This window comes from Chlamydotis macqueenii, chromosome 2, assembly GCF_036417535.1.
Source record: "Chlamydotis macqueenii isolate bChlMac1 chromosome 2, bChlMac1.mat, whole genome shotgun sequence".
Lineage (NCBI taxonomy): Eukaryota > Metazoa > Chordata > Aves > Otidiformes > Otididae > Chlamydotis > Chlamydotis macqueenii.
The window spans coordinates 3,875,943-3,893,481 of record NC_141557.1 but is presented as its reverse complement, the minus strand read 5'-3'; the positions used below and the strand labels follow the sequence as shown (position 1 = coordinate 3,893,481).

Below are 17,539 nucleotides of genomic sequence, written 5' to 3'. Positions count from 1 at the left end.
TTTACTCTGATAACTATAGGGAAGTTGTGCAGATTTACTCACCTAATCTTGTCTTTTTTTTTTTGTAATGCATGCACACACTTGTATATACATTTGGTGTGACAGCAGAGAGGTCCAGAATAGTAAAGGTATTTGAGCAAGTAACGGTATATTTGCATTTGGTAGGATCACCAAATGCAGCAATGTTCCTAATTGCTATCGATTGCATTACTTTACTTGCTATAAAATGTTAAACATTCTTTAATAAGATAAGCAAGAAGCCTATTTTTCCCATCACTTCTCAGTTCTTAACAGATGGATTATGACAACACCAGTCAGTCATCTGTGTTTGTATTTGGGGAAGCTACGTGTATAAAGTGAACCTGAAAATTCTTTATGGTGTCTATTTGCATTTTTAGGTATCGAAATATTTTTACAGTTCTGGTCTACACTATCAGAATTGTTTATAAAATGTAGCTCTATTTCAAGGAAGATTCATGACTTTCTGACAGAACTTCATTTTAAAGTACCGTTACTCTTCTAGCTTGGTACGGTGCAATACACTGCATTGGTGTCTATCTTTTGTTTATAAGAAACATGAATTTTTCTCTGTCACTAGATACAGTGGAATGTGTTTTCAGACCCTTTGCACAGATTTTTTTAGAAGTGCAAACTAAATTTCGTTTATGTAATTTTCAATAATAGATTTGAATGGCTATGTCATAGTACTTCTCTTAGGATAGTACAAATATCAAGACAAATAACTCACTGCTCATATCATCAAGAAATATGTACCATTTAGTGAGTGTTACACACATTGTAAGTAATTATTTACATAACTGGCATAGTTCTGGATGAATAATTGAAGACAAATAAGACTTGCTTTAGGTAATGGAATTTTCAGCCAGTAATAGATCTCCCTGGGATTTTTTTTAAATCCCAGTTTTTAAACAGAAAATCAGTTGGTTTTTGTTTTTTTTTTTTTAAAAAAAAACAAACCGAAACTCCATGGAAGTTTCAGTTATCCTAATTGTGTATGCATATTCTGTTGAAAAAGTTAGATCATTATTTAATTTTAGTTGAGAAGTTGAACATATTTTAGTTTCTCAAATCATGTTGAAATGCTTCTGTTTGGGTCAGTTCTTCAGCATGTGCCCACAATGCTGACTCTCTGGGGTCCCTTGGTAAATATCTCCTCTCTAAATAACTGACATTTCTTGTAAGCAAGTTGAAGACTAAGGATGGAATCGTCTTGAACTGTGGTTATCATGAAACAATATTGTATAAGATGCAGAGATATGTCCAATGAAACCAAACCAAAGCATTTATGTTTAGTTCAACAAGGAGAAGACTGGCATTTTGGTTAACGAATATTGAAATGCTTCTTTCAATCAAAAATATTCTTACCAATGTTTTCTGTTCCATGATTAATTTCATTGTTTACTGAAGCTTTCACTTCAGGATATAATTAGAAGAAAATAATAATACCTTATTTTGTATTGTGGGGAAGCATTAATTAAAATTAAAAGGCAGAGCAGTAAATGTGGACTAAATGGTGAGGTTGATTAATTGAAGGATAAGTACCACTGTTTCAAGACCTGTGCAGTTCAACCCATCCAGAACTGGTCTAGAAGGGGTAGGGGATAGTGAGCCCACAAAATGTACAGACTTCCTCAGAGCAGTCACATCTCTGGAGAGATGCTTCCCACGTCTGTACAGATGGAAGAAGGTGTGCAGTTGTGACCTTGCCACATAACTCAGGAATGAGAGCTGCAGTGGTTGGTGTGGTTCAGAATGATCAAGACCTGTTAGCACCTTCTTAAATTTGTGACTAAGTTTTCGTGGTTCAGAAGGATCTCACAGTGCCAACAATGGAGTAATCTCATCTTTGTTTAGCCTTCTAAAAATTATGCCAGGTCTCAGTCCTCCCAGTTCCCTCTGTAATCAGTAAAAAGAGAGAAGCTTCTCTAAGAGAGAGTCATTCCATCCAAAAATAGGCGTCAAGAAAGGTGAGGAGGTGCAGTGCATATCTCTTTTCTTTGATTTTAGAGGGCTAACTACTAGCTAAGACTCCTATTTCTTAGATGTTTGCTGTTTTGATAGTAATGATCTATCTTACTTTCTATGGAAATATTTACATCTAGGCTTCCTTATGCTCAAGAAAGAGAACAAGGTAATGATTCATTTGACTTAATTTGAATATCTGCCTTAGAACGAGATAAACAATCTCCTGAAATGCTTGCTTAACTGCCCTATATAAAAGAAAATCTAAGTACCTACTCATATAGAGGCTTTACAGTGCAAATATCAAGTGGTGAAATGAAATCTGTCTTAAAGTGACTGGTCAATAAAATGGGAGATGAAATTCAGTGTTCATAAAGCAAAGCATTATACATGATGAAAAAAACACTCTCAGCTGTATTTACCTAGTGCTGAGCTTTAAACAGGCTGTTATAAAAAAAAAAGAGAGAAATTCTGGCACCACTACCAGTCATTTAATTATCTGAACATATTAGTTTGATTTACTGTGGTAGACAAAGGGGAAATAACGTGTTGGGAGTTATGATGATAAGAAATGAGAACAGAATAAAGCCATGGTAATGTCTTTGTATAAATATATAATCTCCTCATGTCTTTATCTTCAGTGTAGTCTTGTCTCCCCAGGTCAGTAAAGATACATTAGAGCTAGAACACACTGGAAGACAAAAAAAAGGTTCCCCTTTAGTGTGGACCAGCTTCTACATGAGGACAGATGAAATCTTTCCTCTTTAGCATTGAAGAGGAAGAACTTAGATCTGATAAAAATTTAGACATCCATGATAAAATTGAATAAGGAGTGATTTTACATCATTTCTTAGAGTCCAAAAACTTGGGAGCTACCATGGAAATGTTCAGGCTTTGATTTTAAAAGAAACCACAGTACTTTTTTTTTCCACAGCAGAAGTAAATTTTAAAACTGGGAGATGAGGAGACCAGAAGTATGAAGAGGTTCAGATAAATATAGACAAATTACTGGAACATACATGCTTCAGTACCTTTTAACTGCCTGTCTAGATGTAATCTCCATGTGCCCCATTTTTGTGTTTTGCTTTGACGTTTTCTATTGCTGCTGCTCACTGGATGCTGGGATAAGCTGACTTTTGGTCTGGCTCCATAATTTTTACGTTGTTACTGATTTTTCCTGTAAACAGAAATACCAGATTTCAGCTAGGTCTATTGGGCAGTTGTTCTAAATCACTGGCAATCTAAGTATTTTTATTTAATGGGAACGCATGCCAGGAAATGCAGAATTTTGCACTGCTTTGTAGATTTTCGTAATGAGTTTATCATACTCTGTGTACTAATGATCATCACTGGTAGAACTGATAACAAATGGCCAAAGTGGAGTGAGAATTCCTGAGGAAGTTGCTGAGAACGTGTTGTTGCTTCTGGTACAGGAAGGAATGCTGGTTACTAACAATTGTAACCTCTTTTTTTTTTTTTTTTTTTTTTTTTTTACAACCAGTGAAAAATTAAAAAATAGTGGGCGTATTGTACTAGCTCAAGGGACTAATCTTCCTGAATGTGCAAAACGTGTACTGAAATCCTCATGTTGTTAAGAGCTAGGAGATATTTTCCATGTACCTGGGAGAGACTGACCTTAAAGGTGGGCTGCAAGCCCCTGTGTGGGCCTCATCGTTGCATCTGAGAGTGGCACATTGCCTGCAGGAAGGTTACAAATATTCAGGAGTGTTTTACACTGACCCAGTAATGGCAGCTTCAGTAGACCCCACAGTCTTACTAAAGTTGCAATGTATACTGGAACTGCAGCACAAGGTTCCTCTGCTAGCTGCTCTCTCGTCACCTCTAGCACTCGCACCTTCCTCGTTGTGCTTACTCATCCAAAACCGTTGCTATGTTGGGATGTGGTTGATCCTGATCCCATTCATTGAAAAGCCTTCTTTAAATTTCTGCTTCCTACCAACCAGTCACACTGTCTGTTTTCATTGCCATATTATTTTATATTTTTTATTGCATAAAACTGTTGTTACTAGAACCTATTATAGCAAAGAACATATGGAGGGAGAAAATTCTGTAGGTCAAATTCCTTTGTGGAAAAGCAGTGTATTGCCATTTTCAAGGTACCTGGAGAAAATAAATAGAGGCTCATTGGAAGCACAGACTCATTGTGTTCCTTACAAATTTGCTGACCAATATAATCAAACCACCAGTGTTTGCAATCCCTATTGTCAACTTAAGGATACTTTATCATTTACTGATAGCAGACCACAAATGTAATTCTGCAGTCAGCATTGTCGTTTGGGTATCTTTTCAGTTTGTTCTCACACAGTGTTTGTGTCAGAATAAAGAAAACAATGGCTTTATCTGTGGGAAAAAAAAAAAAGGAGAGTGATTTTGCAAGTCAAGAGGAGGCTGTGTACTTCATTAAGGTTGGCCACTTCTAAACCTAGGAAAATGTACGTCAACACCTCTTTCCTCATTGTGATCCCACAACTCTAATAAATATCCTTCTGTAGTCTTTACTGCTCCAGACATGTGTACAGCCGTGTTTCAAAATTATTTGTGCTGTTTCCATTTCTGAGACTGAGAGTTTGGGTTATTGTTTTTTTTTTTTTTTTCTTTTCCTATTTTTCCAATCCAATGCCTTTTTATTAGATGAAATATATCACATTTTAGTTCCTTATCAGTCTAGGACTTCTCATGCCAAATAAGTCTGCCCTTAGTTATTAGTAATTTGTCTAGTTCTCTGAAATCTTTCATCAATTAAGAATTTTTACTAAGGGGAATAATATGATTAAAATTTTGTTGTTCTGTGCCCTTGAGCACTTATTCTTCATTCCTGTGATACCATTTTACTGAACTAGGGAAGTTAAATTTCCTTCATCTTTCATTCTAATCCGTCCTTTAAATAAATATATGCAAGCATCAAATCGTGTTGATAGCTGGCTAGTATACATATTCCATCTCCAAAAATATCCTTCCCGTAATAAATGAAGCTGAGCTGCACTTGGCATATTATACGGGAGAGAATTTTTGATTCATTTAAACTTCATGTGAGAACAAAACCTCGTCAAACAGGCTAAAGGACCAGTGGCTGCAATCCCTCTCTGGCCATGCAGCACATCTAGCTTCACATTTACAGAACTGGTGTGCCTTCCTCAACAGATAACTTGCTTATCTGAGGAATCTGTTTTTTAAGTGCTCTGAGGATGTTGGATACTATGCATTGTTATCATTATTATGCCCCGTACTATACTCATATATATCCATTTGTCAACTTGATTTTACTTCTGTAATTATTTTTCAGGTTGCAAGCATATTGCAAGAATTTTCCTGGTTTGGCCCATTGGCAAACTATTTTTATAAATTAAAAAAAACCTCAACAGTTCTGTCTTTACTCATCTCCACAGGACAGCATTTCACTGTGAGACATACTGTTATATATATGTGTTCTATATTTATAATACAGTAATGCCTATGGGCTGTAATAAAGATCAGAAGATTTATTTTCCAAAGAGTCTGAAAGAGTAAAGCCACATGCAGGGTCACCTAAGCATGCCACCTTCTACTCCCCAGTACCTCTGACTCTATATGCAGTAACTTACAGGGCAAACAGATGTGTCCATCCTTGTTTCACACAGGAGAAAGTTACATCGGGTTTGCTGCACGGTAAGAGCAGGTATATATACAATTACTACCTGGCCTCAAGATCACTTGTTTGCCCATAGCCACATAATTTTCAGAGTTTTCTCCTCTACAGAGTTTTCAGAGAACAGGAGGGACATAGGACAACTGAGAAGCAGAAGCCCGTGGGAATTGATTTATCAAATTGCTTCCAGATATGTATAATTTGTTGGGCTTGTGCTGTAAGCATGTGAGCACATTGTTTTACTGTGGCCAAAAAGAAGTGCCACAAATCAGACAAGAAACTGTAAACTGGCTACTGAACTTTGACGTCTCTAGCAGTGGTGTTACCTGTCTTCCAGACATGATTTGTTAGTCCATTTTCATCTGGATTATTTTATATTGCTGCAAGGACAGAATAAGCACTCTTAATTAACCATACACTTCATTACAATAAGTAATCTTAAATAATCTCAAATAACCATATTAAAATTATAAAATGAGTGCAATTAAAACATATTGAAAGTCAAGCTCTGGAAAGACTACCTTTATTCAATAAGACAAGTTTTTCTTGAGATGTGTAGCAGAAAATAATCATAATTGTAGTAATCTGTGTCAGCTCGTTTTTTTCTGTGTCCTTTTCTGTATCCTTTCTGTATCTTTTTCTATATCATTTACTGTGACATAACGGTGATTCCAACATGTTACTTGACTTTTAAACTCTTTCAGTCACGTAGGACATTGAAAAAGAAAGTGATGCTCTGTTGGTGCTTGAGTTGTGGGTGGAACAATGGGTCCTCCACCCTCAGTCCACTTTCCTTAACTGACACCTTTTCCTGTCTGAGAGCCGATCTCTAATTTAGAGTTCCCTTAAAATGCACCTACTCTCCTCATGCTATTTGGCTGGTGAAGAAAGGCTTTCTGCGAAATGGCCATTTGGCTTGTCCAACCGTAAAAGCAATTACAACTTCACAGAAAAGATCCGGTCACATGGGACATACTCTCTTCTTGATGGAAATATTTTTTTTTTCTGTGAGGCAGTTTTCTGGGAAAACTTTTCCAGAGGTAGTTCCCCCTGCTTGGGAACGCCTGGGAGACCAACAGCAAGGGGAAATTACGTGTGTGAGTGGTTTTCACTCAGTGTTTACAGTTCTGTAATATAAATACATGTCATCATGTATTTTACAGCTTGGTCTTTTGGTGTTTGAAAAAGATAGGGAAGCAGCTATTTTTAAGTCGAAACAGCTGTCAATTACGTTACAGTGCTAAAAAACAAGCAGCTTGACCTAACTGAAAAATCCATATTTGAGAGTCTCAGGCGTCTCCAAGACCCGTTTGTGATTTTACAACATGGAGGAAGCCATGAGATTAGATTTACCAAGAACAGGGGGAGGAGAGCGAATAGGAGAGTTTGTGTGGGATCCAGTCCTTGGTAGGGAAGAATTGAGTCCTTGTTTGTTTGGGTAAGTGAACTTCAGTGCTTCCTGCTTGATAGGTTGTATGCAACTTGTAATCTCCAGGATCTTCCTTGCCTTTGAGGCTCTGTTGTGTGAATTAGACAGAGGCTCTTCTAGCTGGAACATTCACTGGGCAAGAATTACTTGCTATATTAATAAATGTAGAACCTTAGTGAAGCACAGGTTGCAGCTTCAGCTGCTAAGAGGCGATAAAGAGAGTTTGCTTCAAAGAAATTAGCGTTTTTCCTTCAAAGGAAGACAAGAAGACAGGGATAATAAGTGAGACCGCCTTCACAATATTTGAAGGAGGATGTTAGACCAAGTTTTGAAGCTATGAGATTTATATTCTTTCAAAAGTGGATATTCAGTGGAATATATTGGTGTATAAAATGTTACCCTATAACTCTGAGAAAGAAGGGACTGAAGGACAAAAGATTAAAGCTAGAGGTGATGGCAGAACAGTATTTTAAAGACAAGATACAGGAAAGGAGACTAGGGTCTGACACAACACAAATATGTAGGCATCTCAAATAAGATCTGAAGATAAGGAAGTTATCTAGCCTGCTAGATAAGGAATGTCTCCCAGGTGGAAACATGACCACGAAGGCAAAGGAGAGGGACAGCTAAATTAGATTTGAAAGAGATTTGAAGGAACAAAGGTTAGTGGTAAAGGAAACAAAAAATGGAACCGAACTCAGCAAAAGAGGGACGAAACAAAAAGACAAAGAGATTGTTATACTGATTCTGTTTGACATCTTACTACATAAGGAACTGATATATTGGGAAATAATAAAAAAAAAAAAGGAAAAGAAGCTGGGATTTGCACAAATAGTGGAGACATATGTGACTCTTGTCTACCTGTTATGAAAATTTAGGAAGCCTGTAACCAGCATGGGTCCACAGAACAGTGAAGTGAACTGTGTACTGAATGATGGCAAATCTGGTGTGGGTACGAAACAGGAATTTTTCTTATGTCAATAGGGGAAAAAAAATCTAGTGTGTTTGCCTATGTCTCATTCCTAAACTTATGCAAGACTTTCTGAACTCTCTCTTGCTTTGTCAGGCTTTATGAATGGACTTGATCCTTAAAGCTTACAGGCTTTGTTGTACTGCACCACTTGCCCCATTAAAACACAGAGTAACCTTGCATCTCTGGTGCAGTAAGTCTGGACAAGTGGATGTTCTCCATCTCCAAATGCTGAAATAACTAGCATCTAAACTCACAAATACAATGACAATGATGTTTAATACCTTTTTGCAATAGATGTCACCATTTAACTGTATAATAGTAAACAACACCTACATGTAAGAAAGATGGAAAAGCAGACTAAGAAACTTAGCCTTTATCTCAGCAGGTTGAAAAGCTGTAGGCAAAAATTCTGAAAAGAGAGTAATTAACTACACAGATAAAAGGAAAATTGCCAAGTAATGCAGCCTGATTTTACAGAGGATAAGTTATAAAAGACTAAACTAATATTCTACTTCGATAAAAGAGCTGCTTTTTAAAAGTGAGAAATGAAATAGGTGAATTCTGTCTAAACTTCAGTAAAGCATGCAATTATAGCACCAAATGGAGAATTGTTAGTTAAATGAAAAAAACCAAATGTACAATAATATTAGTTGATGGAGAGGTAATAAGAAGTTTTCGTATTTGATATTACGCCAAATAAGAAGTCATTTGCTAATGTAAAAATAGATTGTTTAACAATTGAAAAGATGATAAAGAAAGGGACTCAGAAAAGAGTTAGCTGTGTGGGGCAGGTTACTGATAGAGTTCCTCAATGATCAGTCTGGGATTAAACTTAGTTTTATTCATTACAGTAATGTTGGAATTAGGGAGTGCTGTGCTAATGAAATGTACTGATGACTCAAAAGCTGAAAGGCGCTATCAGTATGGAGAATAAATTGCGTTGTAGAAAAAGAGTTGGCTCAGCTTCGTGATGAGGGTAATAAAAAAATAATTTATTTTAACTACAGAAACTACAAGGTCATGCAAACAGACTGCTTACTACTGTAGTGTGGTGGTTCATACGTTGTAAATGGCAGGATGAGGAGTTGAGGAGAGTAGTGGAGCACACTGTGACTTTAAGCCAGCATTATAAAACAGCATTGGATCTACTCTTGGGGTGTATCAGCAGAAATAGTTTTAGGAGGTGAAGAAATATTAATAGATGGTGGAAGGCACTGGTGCATCCTCTTTGAAATACTGTGTCGAATTTTATTCAGCCATTAAAACTGGGAGAAGTGTAGGGAAAGGGAAGATCAGGGTAAAGAGAAATCTGTCTTACAAAAGAAAAACTAAAGTTTTTATAGCCTAAAAAACCTAATTTTGAGAGACTAGGAGTTGTAAGTAAACAAGAAGGACTGAGAAGAGTTATTTAATTTAAAGAACAATATTAGTACAAAGTGAAAGTGTATCAGTAAACTTAGCCTGTGACTCAATAAACCTAGTCAAAGCATGACTAAATTTCAGGTTCCTAAGCTACCCCTGAGAAAAGTGTGGAAAGCCAAGAAAGAAATTAAGAAATGTGATTTTCTGTGAAAGAGAGTAACTGGGATGCCTGGATTTTACCTGTGAGATGCAGAGAACATAATCTTCCTTTCTTCCACCTCTCCACAGCTCTGCTTTATCCCAGTATGGGATATGGCTGTAGTCCACACCATGGCTAATACAAACATAGAGTATTGTTCTGAGAAGTATCTGAGATAAGTGAATTTATTTGCCCCTCAGTTCCATAAGACTGTCTGTATAGGATCAAAGCAAAGGTCCATCTAGCCTATTAGCCCATCTTTGGTAGTGGAAAGCTGTGGCAACTGAAGGAAACTGCATAAGAAATGGAGTGAACATAGGGCAATTATTCTGCTGGTATGTTCTCCATGTTTCCGATGGTCAGTAATTCAGAGACTTCCTAAGCTGGCAGTTGTATCCGGACCATAGAGTTTATTAGCCCTTGATGAACCTATCCTCCATGAATTTTTCTAAAACCTTTTTGAACCCTTTAATTCTTTTGGCCTTCACAACATCCTGTGGCAATGAGTTCCCCGATGTAGTTATGTGCTTTGTGAAAGAGTTTTTTTTTCTTTTGTTTCCTTGAACTGGTTGCCCAGTAAGTCTACAGAGTGTTGCCTAGTTCATGTTATGACAAGAGTGAGTAAATGTTTCTTAATCATCTCGTTACCATTGAGGAGTTTTTGAACTTCTGTTGCAGTCCATCAGTTACGTCCTTTTGTAGTGAAATGGTCCTCATCTATGTAGTATCTCCTCATAGGAAAGCTACTGCATATCTTGACAGTGGTTTCTTCTGACCATTGGAACGTGCTCTGATTCTGCTGTATCTAAATGCTCAAATTCTGTTGCTATTGAGATGAAATTTATAACAAAGTGACTGCTTGAAAACGAGTGTTCATGCATTGCTTTTAATTAGCTTGTCCAATTGAGGAGTCTTTTTTTCCACGGCTAGCTACAGGGTGTTGTCATTTCTATAGCAACTTTGTTTTGCAGCTTCTAATCTAAAAAAAATATACTCAGCCTGTCTGCAGTGGCAACATATTTGTGAGTATGATTTATCTGTTCGTTTTCTTGTATATAGTAATTAGATGGCCATGCCTGAGTCATAGCAAACTCCCTTTATTTTGTGTTCATCAGATGGAGAAAAGGCATTTTCCAGTAGAATTTCATTCTCTAGTCTGCAAATTATCTAAATTTCCTTTAAGATGTACTAGTTTCTCTCCATGTACAAAAATGTAAAGAAGCCCAGAGTGATTCGCTGATGTTTATGTGTTCATCTTTAGATATAAAAAAAAATCAGTGATATCAAACCCATCCCTAAGTGATTGATTAGCTTTTTCATCTTCCCAATCTTGTTTTTTCCTTTTCCCTCAGGAAATCAAAGCATTTCAGAAATGAAGTCTTTTGATTTTAGGGACGTAAAGTGTATTTATTAAAAAGACTCCAAAGATGTGAACAAATGTGTGATTCTACTACAAAATAGAGCAGTTACAAAAGCACTGTCATATTTTTGCCAAATTTCAGCCACTATGCTGTCATACTGTGTACTGTTCGGCTGCTTGCTAGACGTTGAGATCAACATGGTTAAGCTGATCTGGGTTTCGTATCTTTGCTTAATGCGTTGCACTCAGGAAGACATACTGCATTCAATAGGAGAGATAGTTTATTTTTAAAAATGAAATAGTGGATTAAACATGCTGATAGATTAACCACTTTTCACATTAGATCTATCCCTCTGAAATAGAAATATTTCCTATAGTGTGTTAGCACCCTGTAGCAGCAAAGCTGGTGATTTAAGTGTGCATGATTACCTCAGGACATGTACACTTCCAGAACTTTGAGAAATCAGCAGGTATGTGAAAAAAAAGTGATAAATAAAGAATGAAGCCACTTTCTTGCTTTCACTGGTTTGAATTCCAAACAGCAATCTTTTTTTTTTTTTTTTTTTTTCAGAAGGGCTCTTCCCTTCTTTTTTCAACATTCATTTGAAACTTTTGCAGTGTGCTAGTATTAAAAAAAAAAAAAAAAAAAAATTAGTATGGAACATTTACACAATAAGCCAGTCACCCATCCTGTCATTTTCCACATCCCCATTGTAATTATTTGAAATCCTTATGCTTGAAGATGAGTTTTTCTCCCTCCCAACCCAAATTCTATTTTTGGAGTAGACTTGTAATTGTGTGTTTGTTAATATAGCTGTCTGTTGCCATGAACAAAGTGAGGTCATTACAGCTTTGCCACAGAGTTCAGGACTGTAAACCAGCTAGCGCTTACTTGAATGCACCATTTTTTTTTAATATTGTTTTATGTTCTTCTGGTATCACCCCAAATGGTATCTAGGGTAAATAACTGACATGAAAACGAACTCATATTTTGATAGTCTGGAGTTACACATAGCATTACAGTTTGTATGTGACTCTTGTATTTAATATTCAATGCTCAGATGTTACCCATTTAAGACTTGGCAAGGATTTTCCTGAAAGTAAATTGAGAATTAATGTGTATGAAGCGTTTTTGAAATGTCTTATTTATCTAACTGAGTGTTATTTGCTAAGAAAATGTTCATCTGATTAAAGATTATGTTACAGTGTAGCATCCAGTACTCAAAATATTTGTATTTTGGATTTTTATTTGTGCACTTTTAAAACTTCAGTGGAGTCTATATAGATCACTGTAATTTATTTTATGGGTCATAGAATGATAGAATCATCAAATCATAGAATGGCTTGGGTTGGAAGAGACCTTTAAGTTCATCTAGTTCCAGCCTCCGTGCCCTGGGCAGGGACACCTTCCACCAGACCAGGTCCCTCAGAGCCCCATCCAACCTGGCATAATGAAGAATGGATCAAGTCACAGAATGGATTAATTAATTGAACACTTGAGGTAGATTCCTAATGAGAACTGTCATGGCTACCTTGAAGTCAGCAAATTATGTCAGTGTGACTGTGAAAATTCAGTCAAAGGTTTGGCTCAGAACGTCTGTACACCTGTAGTACTTTATATCATGAATAAACACAGTAGTAGCTGTGAAACTAAGAGTTTCAACAAGGCTGAAGATTAACACAGAATCACCAGCAAAAGTATGGAGAGAAAATGAAATTTATAATATGCAATAATCTTGTTTTTTTAAAGATTATTTCAGGCATTCCTACCCTAAAACAAGAAGCATTAAAAAATGAAAAAATATGTATAATTCACACCAAATGTATTTTATTGATTTCTGTCATAATATTTCTCCAATTGCTATAAAGTAGATATTTACTCTGAAGCCACCTTACACATCTTTTGATTTTGCCACATGATGATGTTTGGTTTATGTGATAATAATGTAAGAAAAAAAAATATTTGGTTGCATGCTGAACAAGAAGGCAGTTAAGCCCCAGGATACAGGTACCTCACCCTGATCACCCTGTTAAAGAGGAAAAAAAAAAAAAGATGTAAATATAAATGTTTTTTTAAAAAGAATAGTACCAAATTAATAAACTATGTGGAGATGAGTTTCACAGACTTTACAGTATTATTGGGTGAGGCACATACCACCATTCTGCACCAGCAGTCAATATACTCCTAGCTCAGCCTCCAGTTAGAATTGTGTACCACCATGACACTGGGAAATACTGATAATATAGCATGAGGAGGAAATATTTACCAGCAGCACTGTTCTCTTTGGTAGTGTCTTCTTAGAGACCTGTGATTCTGTCAAAGCAGCACACAGAGCTTTGGGTTGTAAATTATAAAAGAGGGATTTAGTAAAGTCAAGCCTTTATCTCATTGTCTGATGATGACCAGCATACTTAAAAGTCTCCTGGCTTAAAATTGATAGGGTTTTCTGTTTTACCGTGATTTAAAAATTATAAATGGAAAATTGCATGCCGGGACAAAGTAGTATTAGCAGTAATGATTTATTCATTGCATCTGTTTTGGCATCTGATAGCCAAGACACCAGAATGAACAAATGCTTCAGATTTGGTTGTCATCAATGAATGTCTTCACAGCCTGGCAGAAAATAAAACTCATTGTTGTCGTTATCTGAGGTTTTTACAATGCATAACGTATGCTCACACTTAAAAGCTGACGCCTTTTATTATAACATAACAAATACACCTGCACAGAAGCTACTAAGTCGTTGGCAGGTATGAATAATAATCCTAAAACTGTTTAGAATAGATGTAAATCTCATAACTATATGGCTAATGTTTGTTTCCTCATTAGCAGAGATGATTTGAAAGGCAGATGTTCTTCTTGAAAATCTGAGATACACCTCTAAGCTCCCATATTGTTTGTACCTACAGATGAAATTAGAACTTCCTCCTATTGTCTTTGCCGTATGTCCCACCGTCCCTAACTGACGCATATTGTATAGTCTACTCATTTCAAACAAGGCTATGGCGTTTTCAAGATGAAACTGTTTCTAAAACTAAAAAATGGCCGAAATCCAAAGATTATTATCGCTTCATCCATTCCTTGCAATGTTACATGAGAGAATTTTCCATACCACAGGCACACTTTCCGTGGTCTTTGATTTCACATTAGCAAGAGATGTTGTAGTGGCACTTTGTTATAATTGAGACTGACTTGTAAATTATCTTTAAAATGAATTTTTTAAAAAGGGAATTGTGGTTCAATGGCTATGACTTGATTTGAATCATTTTAAGTATCATTAGGGCTGGAAATCTTATAAATTTCATTCTGATTTTGGCGTTCAAAAAATCCCATGAGAAAATAATTACGTAAAGTTTTGGATGAAGACGGAATGTCCCTGCTTTTTACTTAAGAAATCAATTTTTTAACAGAGCATGTATAGCAATATTGAAGGGGAATTTCTAGCTAGCTCTACTCTACCACATAAATTCAACTTTTACTTTATCACAAATAAAATATTTTCTTTTTTAAAAAAAATGATTGTGCTAATTGCCAGGAAACATTGATATTTTGGTGCATAGAGATTTTACCAGTCAAATGAGAGAAGGCCAGATGTATGTAGAATAACTAAGTTTCAAAGGATAATCATTCAAGCATTCTCTCTGCCTTTGTTACAATACCAAAATAAGGATGTGGCCAAAACAATTGAGATTGACATATTTTATACTGAAGGGAAATAGCTTTTTGATGAGCCGTAGAATTACTCTGTGGAGTTTATTACCATAGCTGTCCCAGAATATAGTGCACTGGTTTTTTTCTCAAAACTAGATTAGGTATTTGTTTATGTATAAAATAATGTTTGCAGTTACATTTTATCTGCAGGATAAATATGATCACAGTTACAACCTTTATTTTTTAGGTAATGAACCAATCACTAATTCAGTAATCCCATAAATTATGGGAGAGGTAACTTAGTTTTGGGGAAAATTACTCCATAATAATCAATAATGCAATTTCATAGACTTTTCTCTTTGATGTCATAAGATAGAACAAGGGACCACACAGCAGTATTATAAATGCACTGACCTAGGGTACTTTTTTTTTTCTTTTCTTCTTCTTTTCATGGACAATATAGTGTATGGACTATATCATCTTCAGTTTGTGGTTATAGTCCAAGTGTTGATGACAGGAATAACAAATACGGGCATTTGTGAGAATATCTTCTCTGAGTACTGGAGTAGGTTGCCCAGGTAGGCTGTGGAGGTTACCTCCTTAGAGATATTAAAAAACCATCTGGACATGGTCCTGGGCAAGTGACTCTCAGTGGTCCTGCTTAAGTGAAGAGGTTGGACAATGCGACCTCAGAAGTCCCTTCCAACCTCAACCGTTCTGTGATTCTGTAAGACAAGTAGTCCAGCAGTTCTAATTTCTAAAGTTCTGCCTGCTGGTGACAATGGCTTCTTTTCTCCTCTACAGCTATTTTCTTTAGTCTAGCTCTAACAGTCTTTTGCTTGCTATAGGTTTAGTTGATATATATGGGCTTTTTTTTTGCAATGCAAAAGATCACCTTGAAAGGATTCAAAAATGTAGAGCTATGTTTATGGTTGGGAAACAATTTGGGGATATTTTTCCCAGGTTTTAGAGACATTAAGTCTAATGAAAAGAAGCAATTGTGTTTAAATTTAATTGTATTCTCCACTCCCTTTCAGGGTGCGCAATGATTTTGATGTGCTTACAAACCGACTGATTGGCAGCCATGGCTACTGTACTCAGGTAAGTCAAGCATGTGGGCTTGGGCATGTCATACACACCTGCATGCAGAGATGGCATTTCTTATTTCAAGTTCCTTATGTTTTCCCCTTTTCCCCATAATGTCAAGCACCTTGATCGTTTATTCTTTTTTTTTTTTCTTGTGTTTTGGCATATTGCTGTCTTTGCTTTCAGAGCCTCTGCTTTTTGGCCTGGTTTTCTGGTGCCCATGTGTCTGTACCTGTGTGTGCTTGTGCTCGCACTTCTCTCATGTGCCTCTTTTGAACCTCTTAGTTGATTTTAGTGCTGAGATACCGCTGAGACTGCGAACTGTGTTTCCTCCCTACCATTTCCAAAAGGTGACTGCGGTTGCATAGCTCCTCTGTAAACAGTCACTGCCCAGTTAACTGAGCTGATGCTGACTGAAGCTAACTGATAACTCAAACTGGAGACACTGATTTATTACAGGTGTGTCTGAAAGACATGAGATGCTTGAAAATAAGCAGTCTGAATTGCGATCTGACACTTAAGATCACAGTTTCATGTAGTTTGGATTCCAGCTTGCATCCTGTACCAAATGTCTCTCAGTGGCTCTAGGCCTGCAGAGGCATCCACCCAGTTGGAAACACTTTACCTTGGACATGTAGGTGGAATGTCTGGTTTCCCCCACAGCTAGGACATGGACAGTTGTGTGATCTGAGTATGGTCCACAGCTATTAAATGTACTACTATTTTGGCTGCAAAAGGCAAGGTTCTTGTTCTTCTCTTATACTGTTGCTAGAAGAATTTTATACTGTAGTTGCGTGGTGATTCCTCAAGAAGGTGGTGGAACACCACTGGGGATTAGGAGTCCTAAAAACATCAGTAAGAACCGATAAACTTTGGTGAGTCTTTTGAGAGAAACATGAGCCTATAAATATGTGCAGTATTTTTGAAGTCATACATCAAGTCCAAGCTGACACCGCCAGTGTTATTCATATCTTCGAGCATGGTTATTTGGGCTGTTTTTTCTGGAAACTTTATTTCCCCTCATGTTTCTTGACATATGTTATTTATTAATAGTTAGCTGGTTCATTACTGTAGCGCAGTCTGCTGCTAGATATTGTTATACCCTGTTGCATCCTAGCTGGCCCTTGTGGGATCTTATGCTAAGCAAAAAGTCTGGTGTCTCTGTTCCTTGAACTTTATTCACACTTGCACGTGCCCATGCACAAACACCCACCTTCTCACATGTATTTAGCCTCTGACACACTTGTAGAATCATGGAATCATAGAACAGTTTTGGTTGGAAGGGACCTTTACAGGTCATCTAGTTCAACCCTCCTGCAGGGAGCAGGGACATCTTCAACCAGATCGGGTTCAAGTTCAATTGGAGAGGCAATAACCAGCAATCTGCTGTCGCAAGTATGAGTATATAAGTGATATGGACCAGATGTGGAGCCCTATGGGTGAGGGTCTTGCAGAATGAGACTTAAGTTCACCCAGAAATAGTCAGTGAGAAAAAACAAAATCTTGTAACAAATCTTGTCCATCATACAATATACATCACTAAGCACACACAGAAATATCAGATACTACTGCACAGTCTTTTAATTTTTGTCATTCATACTGTAGCTTTCATTCTAGAGAAAAAGGGATACCAAAATGTTTTATTTTTTAAAAAACCCGAACACTAATATCAGAAGGTTGAGAGTGGGGTGTGAGAGTGTATTGATTATCAGCAGTTTGCCTCTGGAAAGATGAACATTGAAAACTCTGCTAATATTTTCTCATTTTCCTTTTGGAGTAGACTTTCCCCAAAATATCTGGAAAAAAGAATTATAAGCAATCCTAATCCTAACCCTAAACTTAAAGCCAC

The 17,539-nt window shown here is 36.7% G+C and overlaps 1 protein-coding gene across 1 annotated transcript in view; it reads left to right on the top strand.

Annotated features, from left to right (window-relative positions):
* The window catches only part of MINDY4 (MINDY lysine 48 deubiquitinase 4), a 76,132-nt gene that overhangs the window by 36,850 nt on the left and 21,743 nt on the right, over positions 1 to 17,539 (top strand). Inside the window, exon 14 of the mRNA XM_086741731.1 lies at positions 15,642 to 15,705. Within this exon, the coding sequence (XP_086597857.1) occupies positions 15,642 to 15,705 (64 nt within the window). The remainder of the gene's footprint in view (positions 1 to 15,641; positions 15,706 to 17,539) is intronic.